Source organism: Papaver somniferum, chromosome 1 (genome assembly GCF_003573695.1).
Source record: "Papaver somniferum cultivar HN1 chromosome 1, ASM357369v1, whole genome shotgun sequence".
NCBI lineage: Eukaryota > Viridiplantae > Streptophyta > Magnoliopsida > Ranunculales > Papaveraceae > Papaver > Papaver somniferum.
In genome coordinates this window covers 169,496,000-169,512,672 of record NC_039358.1, presented here as the reverse complement: position 1 = coordinate 169,512,672, position 16,673 = coordinate 169,496,000, and the positions used below count along the sequence as shown (strand labels likewise).

The 16,673-nt window shown below is 33.9% G+C and overlaps 1 protein-coding gene across 1 annotated transcript; it reads right to left on the bottom strand.

Moving 5' to 3' along the window:
- Positions 1–6,072: 6,072 nt before the first annotated feature.
- Positions 6,073–7,771, bottom strand: LOC113334010 (rac-like GTP-binding protein RAC2). The gene is made up of 7 exons (XM_026580364.1): positions 7,475–7,771; positions 7,288–7,375; positions 6,995–7,104; positions 6,842–6,905; positions 6,689–6,753; positions 6,546–6,611; positions 6,073–6,391 (listed from the first exon to the last, which is right to left on the bottom strand). The coding sequence occupies exons 1-7, from the start codon at positions 7,571–7,573 to the stop codon at positions 6,293–6,295; spliced, it is 591 nt and encodes a 196-aa protein (XP_026436149.1). The 5' UTR covers positions 7,574–7,771; the 3' UTR covers positions 6,073–6,292.
- Positions 7,772–16,673: the final 8,902 nt, after the last annotated feature.

Genomic DNA, 16,673 nt, shown 5'->3' with positions numbered 1-16,673 from the left:
TAATCCTTTGACCGTTTTATTTAGAGGAAGTTAATGGTATTAATTGTGATAATAAAGTGTCATTAACTATTGAATTTCTTTAGTACAAAAATCAGATTTTGGTAGGAAAATAATGTGAGAATTTTTCTTTAATTGTTTTGGAGTTTTAAAGAATAATAAGATTTTTGAGAGAAAGAAACTAGTGTATGATCATCACTTGTTTTCTACAAGTTTGATTTTGAGCAAGAATAGAAGTGTACAAGTATCACATACTCTCAAAGTGCAACAGTGATTGTGAAAGAGACTTACTCGGCAGTTTCATCCTGGGGACGACGCGACATGGAAGAACTGCTTGCACAATCTTGGGCAGAGCCGCGAAACGTCTTAAAGAGAGCGACCTGGTCGTGACTCAGCCATAACAATTTTGTATTTGTTTGGTTTATGATTGTTTTGCAGGCTATTTTCAGCAATTGTTCCAACAATTTTAAGACGATTTATTCTGCCATGGATATCAAAAGAAAACGATTGTTGAAATGCGATAAGTATCTCTGTTTTAATTTGTTTTATAGAATTATATGAATGGTATAATTTTTCTTTAACAATTTAATATGATGCTTGAAAATTTTAGGTTACTAGATACCTAAAGTTCAATTTTATTTGTGATTTTGATGGATTAGGGTTGTCATATGGATAATAGTTTTCATCGTGAATACCTAACATAGAAAAATGTTATTGATGATAAACAAATGTTTTTTAACATGATGTAGACTTTTATTTTTATCTCATACACGAAAATGAATTGGGTCTAGAAATTTTAACCATATATATTAGACATCATTAGGATCATCCATGTCAAATTTCAGAATTTTTGGAGCCCGAAAAATATTTTTAAAATATTTTAGAAAACTGCATAACGTATCTGAAAAATTCTGACGGACAGAAATTTAGTTATGATTGAATTCTTTTTCCTAATCTTTCTGTAGATAATTCGAATTCGTGTAACATGAAAAATATTATATAGATCAGGAATTTATCTTGAAACCCCATTTTGAAATTTTCCATTTGAATTTTTATTTTGAGAGATGTGGTGATTTCAAAATCGTTGTTTGTCTAAAAATATGAGATGTGATGCTTGAGTTTAGAGATGTAAGAACTTAGAATAAAAAATAATGTTTTATTTTATTACTTTACTTTTGTTTTTGGAATGAAAATATAAGATCATTATTGGAAATCAAACTAGTGCGCGACAAATGTTTGATAAAATGCTTAGTAGAAAGTTATAATCTATGACGTTATAACTATAAAACTTTACTTTGTTTGATACTTGGAGTTCTAATTTTTATTTGATTTTTAAGTACTTACATAAGTGCATACCTTACTTATTTTGGGTTACAAATGCTCACATTTAAATGATTGTGACATGTGATAATTTCACTTACTTGAGCAAGTTTTTTGTTTCCCAATGAAAACAAAATTTGCGAGTAAATACTAGAGATTAATCGACGTAAGGAGCAATGGTTTGCTGATTTCTTTGTTGGTGTGGAAAGAATGGACGTTGGTTTATGACCAGTTGAGATTTCAAAGCAAATGAGGTATGTTTGATGTACAATTTGTAGCTATTGTTAGGGCTGCACAAAACCGAACCAGAACCGAAAACCGAAACCGAAACCGAAGATTTTAAACCGAACCGAAACCATATTGCTATGGTTTATTAATGGTTGTCAGTTTCAGATAACCAAAAGTATTGGTTTCGGTTTAGGTTTTATCTCAAAACTGAACCAAAAACCAATTGGTTAACCGATTAATAGTGACCATAGCAGAATGAATCTTTTCACACTGATGAATTGTAGTTAATGAATGGTTAGGACTCTTAGGAGGATTATTCGAGTTAAAGCCTTTTGCTGTCATTTTAGTTGCTCGTCATTTATTCCTCTGATATGTTGCCAGTAAACTTTTCTGCCGCTTGTAGTATTGGGTGTACTGTTTGTGTAAACTATAAAGCACTGGCACATTATTGTTTATAAATCATTCGGTTAACCAAAAATCGTATGGTTTTTAACAAAACCGAGTAGAAACCGAAACCAATGAAACCGAATATGTTATATGGTTTCATTGGTTTTCATTATTGGAAAACCGAGTACTTTGATTTCGGTTTAGGTTTTGCCGAAAACCGATAAAAACCGAACCATGTGCAGCCCTAGCTATTGTAGTGATCAAATAGTTGCATTCTACATTGAGAATGAACTTCAATGTTAGAATGAGTTGTACGGAAACTATATATCGAGAATTATTGTTTATGAAAATAAATGAGTGACTCATACAAGTTTGGAACTTATGAGATAGAACTTGATACCAAACCAAAACCGAAAGAATAAGAAACCTAGTCAAAATAAATATGAATACCAAATCTCACCAAGAAATGAACATAATTTTAATTATGAAGTTATTTGCTACGCTTGCATTAAACCAAGTCTTACGACACAGCATTGCAAGAATATCAAATATTATTAACAATGTTTTTCAAGTTAAGTTGATGTGAATTGTGGATACGGTGAGAGGTCGGTATATATTGGTGTTTTACACCATGTTTGTTTTGATAGGTTATGGTTCAAAAGTTGAACGGAATCGTTCGAAAGAAAGTGGTGCTGAGTTATACTCACATCTCTAGGATTCTTGGTATTGGTATGGTCTGAAAAGTTTGCTTCCGATAGAACTATCTTGTTAAAGATGTTCATACCATCAAAATGAGAAAGAATCTAGTTTCCGCCTATCTTGTTTTTAACAAGATTGAGATTAAGATTTTTGTTGAACTTGATCATTGCACTACTAGAATAAATATGTTATCAATGGAATGTTTGAACCAAATATTGTATTATTTATCTGATATGACTGAAGCTTTGAAGTGCTTGAAATATGTGATTTTATCTTGCTTCTATGAAATTTTTTGAGTTAGTGAGCATGCTGCGTTTTCCTCTAAAATTTCTTAGAATTTTTAAGTGACATGTATCAAATTTCATCCAAGTCTTCAAAGCATGTAAACTCCCAATCTTACTAGTTTACAAAAGCATCAGATAAAATAATATGTTTGATAATTTTATAAGATTTTTTTGGTGTTTCACGAAGTCTAACTTGGTGACTAAAATTGATCTTTTGAGTAGTGAATAATGAAATGATATCTTCATGAAAAATGTTTGTTTGGTCGTCCTCTATATTGTGCCAAAAGGATTTTGAAATTGGATAATTAATTTATTAATAATGAGCAAGAACACATAACACGTCAAATATGAATTTAGAGAAATTATTTGCGATTAAAAAAATTATTTCTAATTTTTGTATGAATGAGGAAACTTTCTAGTTTTTGAATTGGTATTAAACACCAAAATATAACGTCTACCGTAGTCTATAGAAATTTTTGAATGAACGTGGCTAGAAATGCAATTTGCATAAGCAACTTCTCAATTTTATATTTTGGTGTTGATTTGAAGTTTCCTTTGGTCGAGAAATAGTGGGGGTACTCTACCCTATGTATGTTTGATTGCTAAACTTAGATTAAAGAGCTAGCTAGAAATGGAGATCACAAGATCATTAAGAATTGATGTGTAAGTAGTAAGACTAAAACAAACTTTAGTCATAATTATTATCTTGTTTGAAATACTTAGCTCCTCATAATTTTAATTTTTGGAAAAAGGTTTTAAGAACCGAATATTTTAATTTGAAAAATAAAGAAAGGGTAATTAATTTCAATACTTGCTTTCATGTCGCTTGATTTACATTCTTGATTGGTGATGTTGTTTCTACGATGCGTTATTTGTTATGTATCATATATAGAAAAATATATGGAATGTATAAAAGATGAGAATCTATGTATACCAAGCATGAAAAATTGTGTAGTTTCTACAAGAACAAAATGGATATAAGTTAGATAAGTCATCATCATATATATTCTGAAGCAAACTTTGAAACAATTGAATGAGACAAAATTAATTTTTTGATTAGTTTGAAGAATTTTAGAATTTTTGAAAATGAAATGCATAACGCTCGTTGTTGTATATGCATAAGTGATTTGTGGAATTTAAATTCTAACTTATATGATGTTAATGAAAATCAGAACATGCTTAGTTTACTACTTGACATGAAATACTCGAGGGAAGATAGTGTATATGCTTGAATTGAATTTGTTCTTCTCTTGAATATATTTAATACAATGGAAAGAAATAGAAATATATATAATTTAACTTAAACTAGTTTTCACTCATTTGATTTAGTGCCAATTGTTTTGAGATTTTGTGTGATTGCACTAGAAATTGAGTATGATAGCATGGCATTGCTTCTTGCTACGTGATAGACTATATGTATATTACTTCTGTAGTGGGGGTTACATATATGCAGATTTACTAATAATCCATGTATGGATAATTAGTAAAACATTGAGAAGGTTATGAGGTGTCTGAAAAGAACCTTAAACCTAGAAATACACTATCTAAAAATGTTCACCGCAATCCTTTAAGGATATTATTGCGATGCTGATTGAGATATCCTTTCAAATGAATCATCTAAGGGATGGAGTGATTCAGTCCTCTATTAGATAGAGGAAGAACAGACATATTAATCCAATGCGATAGTACCGCGGCTATTGCAAGAGTTGAGAACCGTTAATTACAACGGTAGAGTCGACATATAAGGTGATAGAAAGCATTTTTTATGCTATGAGAGTGGATTATATATGGTCTAAAAAGAGTTATCGTTGATCCTTTGACGAAAGGATTAATAACTATGAGAGTGGATTATATATGGTCTAAAAAGAGTTATCGTTGATCCTTTGACGAAAGGATTAATAAGAAGGTGTGAATACATCTTACGAGATGATGTTGATTCCCATTGAGAATTGAGTCATTTGTGATGGATACCCACCTAGAAATAGGTTCAAAGTGATTAACGATTCACAAATGATATGGACTTAGTTGTTCGTGATTGACACCCAACTATAACTCAAGATTTCAGAAGTAGGTTCAAAAGGTAATCCCTACCTATGAATGGAAATCCCAAAATGTAGGTTCAAATGGGACTAAGTCACGGATAATATGTAGACACAGAATCATGCTTTTGAGAATTCATCCCACGCATGATATCCTGAAGCGAGTTAAGGTTGAGTTTTTGTTTCTAAAACTCTTAATGATGTCTATATCTCTATTTAGAACGGGGTACTTAGCTACAAGAGTACTCTTGATAGACTCACCTATATGAATGTGAAAGTGTGGCCGCTTTCTATGAGAATATGGGCAGTTCTCTAGATCATTAATTAAACCGGGATTCAAGCACAGGGCCGTAATGTGCTGGCTTTAGAGTTTACACTAGCATAGTTTTGTGTGTGTTAGACAATCTTCTTATCTCCTAGAGTTCAAAGACTTACGTTCACTCTATGGTTAGATTTTTTGAGAGCCTAACACTATGTAAAAGTTCAAAATCGAAAGATACCTTTACTTATGCACATCACTATATAGATCTTGCTCAATGTTTTAAAAATATAAGTGGGGGATTGTTGGAAATATATGTTTTAAAACAAAATTAATTTTCATTTATTATTTTTGTTAAATTTATTTTTGTTAATCTTAATGATCTTCATAAAAGAAATTTATTTCTGTTATTAATCCTTTGACCGTTTTATTTAGAGGAAGTTAATGGTATTAATTGTGATAATAAAGTGTCATTAACTATTGAATTTCTTTAGTACAAAAGTCAGATTTTGGTAGGAAATAATGTGAGAATTTTTCTTTAATTGTTTTGGAGTTTTAAAGAAAAATAAGATTTTTGAGAGAAAGAAACTAGTGTGTGATCATCGTTTGTTTTCTACAAGTTTGATTTTGAGCAAGAATAGAAGTGTACAAGTATCACATACTCTCAAAGTGCAAGAGTGATTGTGAAAGAGACTTACTCGGCTGTTTTATCCTGGGGACGACGTGACATGGAAGAACTGCTTGCACAATCTTGGGCAGAGCCGCAAAACGTCTTAAAGAAAACGACCTGATCGTGACTCAGCCATAACAATTTTGTATTTGTTTGGTTTATGATTGTTTTGCAGGCTATTTTCAGCAATTATTCCAACAACAATACGTGTATATAGATACATAAAAAGCCATAACTAAAGAAAAATGACAAGTACTAATGCCGTAGAAATCGACAACAAATGTAATAGTACGTTTTTTGCATCATTAGGTAGAGTAATCGAGAGAGACGAAGAACCTTAGTAGGGACATTAAAATAGTAAGTGTGTTGTAAAAATATAAATCGACTTGAGGATTATGACAACTTCTATTCATAGAAATACACATGATCTTGATTTCTTTTGCCGTTTCTTTTGTTTAGGAGGCCATAAAACAACTTTGATTGCAGCATCAAATACAGTCTTCACATTCTGTAAACACACCAAAAGCAGCAAAGAAAGAGTTCCTTTAATCCCCCAATTATGCATTTCATTTGAACTGAGAACACATATTCTGGAAATTTTGCAGATATAACCACTACGTTTCCAGTGGCTTTATTGTTTACAAGTACTGGTACATTCATACCTGTTGAGTTTTGGAGCTACATTCGATATACATGGCTGCGCCGATCGCCTTCTTCAAATCCTCGCCCTATCCAAAAATCACAATATACAGTAAATAAAAGAAACCACAAAAACTCTGATTGGTTTTGTTGGATAAGCATATACCTGAGCACTTGATATTGGTGTTGCAACAGGATGGTCAATCAGAAACTGCTTATCCTCCCTCAAATCTGGCCATCAAAAAGCTTGAGATTAGAATTTGGGTATTCAAAATTAAATCTTATATACACAAAATTGAAGTAAGACATCTTATCTTACCAAGCTTAGTCCCAACTAGTACAATCGGAACTGTTGGTGCATAGTGCCTAAGTTCAGGGATCCACTGTGGGTTTCACAAAACAATCACAGGAGGTGTGTTAAAATATGGTGATCATCATTAAAAGATTAAAAAGGAGAAGAAAAATGAGCAACCTTTTTGGCAATATTTTCATAGCTCGCTTTGCTGATAAGAGAGAAAGCCAATAGAAACACATCAGCTCCTCTGTAACTTAAAGGCCTTAATCTGTTGTAATCCTCCTGCCCTGTTTTAATACACCAAATACAGCTTCATTAAAAAACAAATTCAAGCTCAATTTTGTACAAATTTCATTACATTGTAAAACTCCGTGCAGCTTAAGGTTGTTGTTTGGATGGAATTATAAGTAAACTCAAATTCCACCTCAATTTCAAATTATGCAGTTACAACAATCCATGCATTAACTTACCTGCAGTATCCCATAACCCAAGATTAACAGTACTCCCATCTACCACGACATTAGCACTGAAATTGTCAAACACGGTTGGAACATAGTCCTGCATATGTATACCAAAAACCCGAAAATATTATGGTTCCATAACATGTTATAATGAGTACTTATTTTCCTAATTGAACATCATGCATATGGATCCTACCGTCGGAAACGTGTTACTTGTGTATGAAATGAGCATACAAGTTTTTCCAACGGCCCCGTCCCCGACCGTCACACACTTGATGAATCTCGCTGTAGTCATTTTTCTAGCTTCTCGTTTTGTGATCCTGTCCTTCTTCTTAACAAAGCCTTATAATGTTTGTCACCTATACCATCTTTTCTATTGAGTGCTTAAAAACATGTCATAAAGAAAAGGATGATATTTTGTTATTTAAATTTGGTGAAGTGGTAATGAGTTTGAAATTTGAAAAGAAGTGGGGGGAGGAGAGGGGTAGCTTTTAACAACCTGTAGTATACATACACCCACTTTAGCTGCTGTACCCATTCATCTTTACAATGATTATCCGTTGTAGCTTTCTGTTTCTTTAAATGCAAGTCCAAAACCCCCCAAAAACCAAAACAAACAAATTAAAAGGGGGAGGGAGAGGGAAAAGGAAAAGTGATGGAAAATTTGCTGGTTAGGTAAGAGAGTTAGTTGGTTAAGTGCGTGAGAAGGGAGAAGTTGAATGATGGAAAAAAGAAAGGTAGAGATTGTTTGCTTAATTAACTAAACCATAATGATGGGTATATAATTAGTATAAATAAATTGACAATACACCAAAAACACTAATAAGAGTGTGTACATGAATATGCGGCACGAACCAGTATAACTAACAAATAATTTCAGGTAAAAAGAGCGACGTCATTTTAAATAGGGCCTGGCCTGATAGGCTAGCTCCACTTGCAGGCAACAAAGGTGCGCGGGCAACAAAAAGCCTTGTCATTAAAGATAAAAGAAGATAAGCTAGATTATATTATTTATATAAATTTGAGGGGTTGAAAATGACTTGTATAAATAGTTGAACTTTAATAGAAATTTTTTTCCTTTCTTTCGTTATATCTCTCTTTCGTCTTTTCGGGTCCTGGTCTCCTTTTTTTTCTTTCCCCCAACAAGCCATCATATGCTAGTCTACTAACTCACATCATCAGTGGATTTGTATTTTTATTTAAAAACAAAATAATATTTTTTTACCACTTCAATTATTTTCTCAAGACTACAAATTTTTTCCATGACCACCTTTGGTTATTGATTTTTCTTTTCATTTTAACTTCTATTTTTCTATTTATCTAGTAATTATCTTTTTATAAATCAAAATTACACACTAATTACGGGTTGGTTCAAAAACTTCGTCGCGACCTTCGACCGCCTCGCACATTAGTGGCATTCTAGCCATATCCAAGAAAATATCCTGGATGTCCCGGTACAGGGGCCAAAAAAATAGTTAGTTCATTCTGGGGCAAATTCTTTTCAGAAGCCGCCTTGTTCGTAGAAATACAGTTTTTGTAACAATTAAAAATCTATTGTCTAGTTGTACAACCAAATAAGATCTGATTGATCAAATGTAAACAATAAATTGAAGTATTAAAAGTAAAGAAAGAATGGGGTGAGAGATATCGAGGTATTGACACCAGATCTAACGTGGTTCGGCATACTCAGCCCACGTCTACGGGTTAATAGTTTTATCATGTGAGTGGAAGACTCCATTAATTAGGAGCTCCAAAAAAGTGAGAAGTTACAGATGAAGTCGAAGAAAAAGAAAAATCCCCCTCTCAACCCTAATATCTTTCCTTCTAAAAGGAAAGAGTTCAAAACATTTACGATATTAACCTTAGCATAATATGTAAGTTGTCTAGGAATGGTTATAGTGTATGATGTTGCAGTGTAGTATATTATTTTGGTCCCTATCATGCGCCGCGTATTTGCAGTTACAGTTTGCCCCTTTTCATAAGGTTTGTTTGAAGAACAATCTGTAAGAAAAAATCTTCATGCCTTACTCATATTGTGCTTTGGTGATTGATGTTGCTAATGCTTTGCGCTTAGTCTAGCTAGGTCTGATGCAGTTATCATCTTGTTGATGCTTCTTGACAATGGTTTGGTGCCTCTTGTTCTTAGATCATGTGGATCGTGTGCTACTGCCTCTGATGGTGGTATTTACCTTACCTTGCCATGTTAAGAGATTGATCCTGAAATATCCATGAAGTACAAAGTTTTGATACAAATTCTTACAAGCACGCGTTAGTATGGATAAAATGGGTTTATAAAGACCAAATGGATAAAGCAAGAGAGTTTGGAACTTAAATAAAAGGTTTTACTGAGAGTTTGAAACCATTTTAGACGAAAGTTCAGATCCAAAAGATATGAGTACTTAGCTTTTTTGCGAGGTCTGGATGGACATGGAATGAAAAGTGGTCTCATTCGTTTTGCGATGTGCGTGGAAGACTTCATTGCGGCTTTATCATCTAAGTAAGTGCGGCATGAGGGTTGCAATGATGGTAGAGAGAGATCTTTATTTTGTTGTGCAGCTTAGAAATATGAGAGTGTTACAGCGTACATAACATTCAGCTACTGATGTCTACGGATCTTTGTGCACTGAAGACTTGGTTATGTTTCTGAAACAAGGAGAGACAATATTGCTCAGTGACTAGAAATATGCAATCATAACTTGACCTATAGGTGGTTCGAGTTTGTCTCTATTTAATGAATTTGTCTTTGAATCCACAAAGAATTTTGATTGTGACCTCAGTAGTTCAAAGAATTTTGATTGTGCTGAAGGTTGGAAGTCGATGAGCTCCACAAAGAGAGTGACAAGTTACTGAGGCTGATCGTGTTGGTCACGACTAGCATGACTGTGCTAGCATGCCTTAGCTCCTAGGTGTGCTGTTTTTGGTTCCGGACTAATTCTGAAACAAGGAAAAACACCACTGCACATTGATTCAAATGAGTGTTGAATTGGTTTAAACTTGACCTTTAGATGACTTGTGTTATTTGCCTTTGCAAGAAAATCTAGAATTTTAAAATCCCACTAGAAACAATTGGGAAACATATTATATAATAAGTATATTAAACAATAATGGTTTAATAATTTAGCAGTCTAAAGATCAAGAATTGGAATAAAAAATATTAACGTTGGAGTAGCAAAATGATACCAAAAACCATGACAGAAAAATTCTAGAAAATAAATCCACATGCACTAATCAACTTCATGAATTGCATGATATTTACACTTACCTTTCACCTTGGGCTATAAGAAGAGTAAGAAATTCATGAATTTTTTATTGTTGTGGTTCGAGATAAATCAATCTAAGAAATGATAATCCTAACAATAAATGACTTGAGAAAAAAGAGTCTTTTGGCACAAATAATGAAGGTGTGCTTTCTAGAGTACTTATTGCTCGTCGACACTACTATACTTTTTGTGCAAAGCCAAGTAAGATATTTTAATGTATCAGTCCATTATTTTTATGAAATGGATCATACAATAATCATGCTTCTTCACTTCATCGAATACGTTCGACTCATCAATGGTCTTCAAATATCTCGTAGATGTAAATTCATATATGAGCTATAAAACTTTATGTTAACTTCTTGCCTAGAAAATATTAACAACATAACATGTACTCTTGTCCGCTTGAAAGATGGAACGTAGAATCGTAAAACCAGTGGAATTTTGTTCTGAAACACTTGCCGTAGATATTCGATATTGGGTTGGAGAAAAGCAGTAACTATTTATCCGCAGAACGGCTATCTGCAACTTGAGTTCCAACATGCGACTTTCATAGTCGTTTGATCTCTTCTGAATGTGTGCGTTGGTGATGCTAGTCAATAGACCAACTAACATCAAAGGATCACTTTGTTAAAATTGAAGGGTGTTAGATCATAGCTCGGTCGACCTCGCATGCGTTGCTATCTCAAGCATGTTTGTCAATGTTAGTGATCAAAACTATAAGTCTTGATTTCTAGCCTAAATAGCTAAGTCTCGGACTAGGATAGAAAAGTGTAGTTGAGCTCAAGGACTTCATGGAGATTCATCATACAACGACAAAGATCTATACAAGGAACCGTGGAACTTCATCGACAAAAAGGTATGTGGAGACTTGAACTTATCTATCACTCAAAAGTTTATCTCTTCTATCTCCTACTTCTTATGAGATAAAAGTCGTATGCTATATAGACTAGATCATATACATTTGACATTTCAAGTTGAGCATTCATTGCTTATCTTTTATCTCGCAATCGTGTGTTGGTAAAGCGTTTCGCTTTGATCAAGTTTATCTTCACCTAGTGACGAAAGTCATGAAAAGTTTCAATCACTTTGAGAATTGCTCTGACGTGAATCGGTCTGTGAATAACGGCTACATAGCCTCCTCTGAGAATGTCTCAATGATTGAAATGAGAGTTTAGATTACATAACCATGTATTCCTTGAACCGAATTTTTCGAACTTTGTTGATCAAGAGAAATCGGGAGGATTGTGGAATTGGCATGCCAAGTCCGCGAACTATCGGAAGTTCTCGACCGAGAATTTCTGCTGGGATTTTCCAAAACTCGTTTGTGTGCTAACTCCGCGAACCCAGTCCGCGAACTGGCGGAATTTCTCTTTCCGAGAATTTCTGCTGAGTTTGGAAAACTCAACCGGTTTACTTAAGTCCGCGAACTTTTTTGTGAACTTAAGAGGTTATGATCTAAAGATGTGCTCTGAACATGAAACATTAAATTACCAAGGAATGCTTTATGCAAACTGTGGATATAATGTTCATGAGCCGATTCAATCGAATCGAATCATCTGTGCTTCAATTATGTCTTGTGTAGTTACATAAGATCTCATAGAAATTGAACAACTCTTTAACTAGTTCATTTGAGTCAATTGAACTAGTTATGGTGAAGAAGAACAAGGTTAATATGAAATGCTCATATGGTTAACCTTTTGGGTTACTATGTTGAACCAACATACACGTACACGTTTGGGCATGGTTTTCACGAACCCAGTAGACGTCTACCCAAGTGTGTATGACAAGCTAAGTTTTCGATCTAACGTTTGATAAATATTAGCTTGAATCTAAATCAGTTTTTCATCTAACTGTGAATAAGGATTGCTTTGTAACTAAGGCAAAACCCTAATTTGAAGGCTATATAAAGGAGACATCTAGCATTGTGCAAAACTAATCCCCACACGTGTGTGTGCTACTAGTGCGCCCGCTAGAGTCGATCTCCATTAACCTTTGATTTTCTTCTATAAAATCAGGTTAACGACTTAATGACTTAATTGGGATTGTGAATCCAGACCGATACTACTTTTATCCTAGTTGTGTGATCTGATCTTGCATCTTCTATCGTACGAGTATAGTCGATTGATTGGATTTAGATCGTGAGAGTTCTCCGATAGGCAAGATAAAGAAGTCACAAACATCTTCGTCTCACTGTTTGTGATTCCTCGACAATCCGCTTGTGTAGTCAGGAAGGATTGTAGAGAGGTGATTGATTAATCTAGGTTGTTCTTCGGGAATATAAAACCGGATTATCAATTGGTTCCTGTTACCTTGATTTTATATCTAAAGACGAAACAAAACCTAGGGTTTATCTGTGGAAGACAGATTTATCCTTTTATAGACTTTTCTGTGTGAGACAGATCTGTTTATTATCAAGTATGTGATTTTGGGTTACAACAACTCTTGGTTGTGGGTGAGATCAGCTAAGGGAATCAAGTGCGCAGTATCCTGCTGGGATCAGAGGCGTAGGAGTACAACTGTACCTTGGATCGGTGGGAGACTGATTAGGGTTCAACTATAGTCCAGTCCGAAGTTAGCTTGGAGTAGCCTAGTGTCTGTAGAAGCTTAATACATTGTGTATTCAATCCGGACTAGGTCCCGAGGTTTTTCTGCATTTGCGGTTTCCTCGTTAACAAAATTACTGGTGTCTGTGTTATTTCTTTTCGCATTATATTTTATATAATTGAAATAATACAGGTTGTGCGTTCGTGATCATCAATTGGAAATCCAACCTTTGGTTGTTGATTGATATTGATTGATCCTTGGACATTGGTCTTTGGTACCGTCCAAGTATTCCTTGTATTTGATAAAGACTCGCTATTGTTTTTAGCTTGAGTGAAAATCAAATCAAGAGAGAGATATTAACTCCTTGAGATACTTTTATCTAGATGAGTCTGACTGTCTAGTTGATTCTCTAGCAAAGTATTTCGGAGTTAGTCCATACAGATTTCTAATCGAAATATTGGGTGGTGTTGTTAGACCCCCGCTTTTTCAATTGGTATCAGAGCAAGCAAACACATTAAAGACCTTATAAGTCTGTATTTGTAAGCAATCTGACTCTATGTACAGTAGCGCTATCTCAATAAATGCACCACCAGATCCAGGGATTTCAGAATTCTCTTCCATGAATGATTTAATTAAATTTGTAGAAGAAATTTTATCTAAACCTCCACCAGGTTTAAAATCCCTTGAAGTGTTTTCAGGGCTTGAAAAGAAGCTTGAGAGCTTATCTCTTGATGTTGAGTTATACCTCCAGAAAGAGCAAGAATCTCTTGACAGGCTAAATCAAGTTATGATGAATAATATTTATATTTATATTGAGGTTGATATTGATATTGATATTGATTTACTAATCAGTGAGACCAATGCTTCTCCTCTGCGTAATCCAATTAGTTGTAACAAACTAAACGAATTACAAGAGGAGTTTAAATCTCAGTCATCTGAGTGTATCACCTCAAAGCATGAATTGATTCGTTGCTCAATTCCTGATACTTCATATCAAGATAGTAGTATTACCTTCTTTTATGAAGAAGCTAGGATGTCTCTGTTTATCAAAAGAGTTTCCCCTCGCAGTATTAAAAACTATCTGCAGAAACTGTTTTTTATAAGTTAGAAATCAATAAATCAGAAACACAAATCATTTTGGGTTCTCTTGAAGTTCTTTGATAGACTTATAAAAACAGTTCCTTGGGTGTTTCTCAACACTACAAGATGTAAGAGTTTCCGGAAAGAAACTCTCTCTTGGTGCCATGGTGAGAAAGACAATGTTCATGTCAACACAACTTGTTTGTTTTGAAAGTGCATCCTCACCAAGGAATGCCCTGTTACGGTAAAGGAAGCACGAGAACTGGGGCACACAAATTGTGTTCAGTAAGGCTGTAGAATTCGATTGAATTCTTATAAAAAGTATGTCTATAAACTTGTGCATTATTTGTGTTTTTACTTGCTTAAGTACTTATTATGATCCATGTACCTTTCTTATCGTTCATTTCTGCCTAACTTGATATGTGTTTGAGGTTCTTATATGTTTAGGTTTGAAAATAGTTGTTCGGGATGTTTGGACTTCATGGTACACATTCCATGGATGCATACCATCATTTAAAATCAAAATCCAGGGGTTTAAGTTCGCAAACCCAGTCTGCAAACTTTTTTTGTCATGAAAATTCGTTTGCAAACCCATATGCATACTTGACGTCGATATTCGGTAAACTTGTGTTGGTCGTAACTTCTTCGTACGAACTCGGAATGAACTCATTCTTTTTGCATTCTCTTACTCTTTGAATTCGCTTCAAAATGGAGATGAGAATTATTGATTTTGGATGAGTTAAGATTGGTATTTGTCCTGTCTCTTGTTTTTGAGTGTTTTGCTCCATTTCGTCGCACTTGTTCCACTTCTCTTGGACTTGGGCACTTGGATTCTTGGAGTAATACTCTTGTAAGATAATTTGTAGCTTTTACTAGAATGTTGTTGGTGAATCACAAAGAAGGAAGTTCAAGAATGGAAATTACTACGCATTGCTATGGGATTCTTGAATGTTCACAATCATCCTTTGTGAACTATGGTGCATGGTCGTTCGCGACTTTGTATGTTCTTCTTTGTGAAAATATTTTTATACGCCTTTGGTAGATATTCTTGGTTTAAATCCAGGCGGAAAAGATTGATTCTACCCTCTAAGGACAAATCATCTTATATGTGCATTACGAGTTTGTCTTGATTCCTAGGAAACTTCTTATGAGAATTTATTCTTGTTTTTGAGAAGGATTACTAGAGTTTGGAATAGCCATTATTGTGATTACACATAGCTATATCCAACTTTTTCATCTTCATGTTTTTTAGGTTTATTGGTTTATAAATTCTAAAAATATTTGGAGGATGATGTTTATTGCAGTATTTTAATGGTTTGTGATATTGCAATATTTTTATGGGATATATATTTTTTACGTCCGTAAATTTGAAGGTCCCATATTGCTGTCAAAAGTAAAGTCGTTCATGAATCGGTATTCTTATTGATGAAAGGACGAATGGACTTTTGACATATACAAAAGTTAAGCCTATGTAATCATTAATTTGATGGAAAATAAGATAAAATCTTTTGTTCAACAAGGATAAAGTCTATTATGTCGTTATGATGGAAAATAGAATAGATCCTTATATGTTATCCACGGTATTGATCTTCATTGATCCATTTTATTATGTTTTACCGTGAAGGCTCCATTGCATGTCTTATGTTGAGCACCTTACAACTAAGTCGATTTACGTTGGCTTTGTTGGTTTTCCATAAGATGCTATATGTCGAGCATTAGGAACTAAATTAATCAACTAGTTTGGTTATTTAGTTAGTACTCCATAAGTCTTCTTTCTTATGTTGAGTACATGTACGGTTAAGGTTGTCATATTCTATGATGAACTTAGTCGGGGTTCCATAAGTTCTCTTATGTTGACCCCAAAATAATTAAATTGATTACTTCGGTGATTAGTTTGGTTATTTGTATTCCAATTAGATTAATTATAGGTTCTCTTTTAATTAATCTAGTTGAAGTTTTCATATATTCCACAGATTCTTGTGTTGAGTATATGAAAGGATACACTATCATGTTCTTTGGTTAATGTAGTCATATATTCTGTAAGGTTTTCCTTATGTTGAGTATTTGAACGGTTAAGGTAGTCATCTCCGTGTGATTGACTTAGTCGTAGCTCCGTGAGTTTACTTATGTTGAGCACTATCAATTAAATTGATCACTTTTGTGGTTTGATTTAGTTGCGTATTCCAATTGAATTAATCATGGGTTTACTTGTGATTAATTTGGTTGAGATTTGGATATAGAAAATCATTCTTATGGTTTTTGGTGTCCAATAAAAAATCCTTCTTTTCTTTCGAAATTAAGGTCGCTCTTGTTGTTCTCTCGGGAATGACATCAAATGGGGGAGAGTTCTTTTAAACTTGTGCTTAATGGTAATATCTTGCGGGGAGTGCGGCTGTGGAATTTTATAGGGGTTATCTTGTATCTTAAAACTCCTTGATGAATGTTGTTAGCTTCGGCTATTAGATTGCATCTAAATTAAGTTGGTATGTATTTTTCTTTTGGTAATGAAAT

Excerpts from the sequence above, each read along its gene's own strand:
- LOC113334010 (XM_026580364.1), bottom strand. The coding sequence starts at position 7,573 with ATGACTACAGCGAGATTCATCAAGTGTGTGACGGTCGGGGACGGGGCC. Across the intron at positions 7,105-7,287 it reads TGGGTTATGGGATACTGCAG|GGCAGGAGGATTACAACAGA; the intron begins GTAAGTTAATGC and ends GTATTAAAACAG. Across the intron at positions 6,754-6,841 it reads ACTAGTTGGGACTAAGCTTG|ATTTGAGGGAGGATAAGCAG; the intron begins GTAAGATAAGAT and ends TTTGATGGCCAG.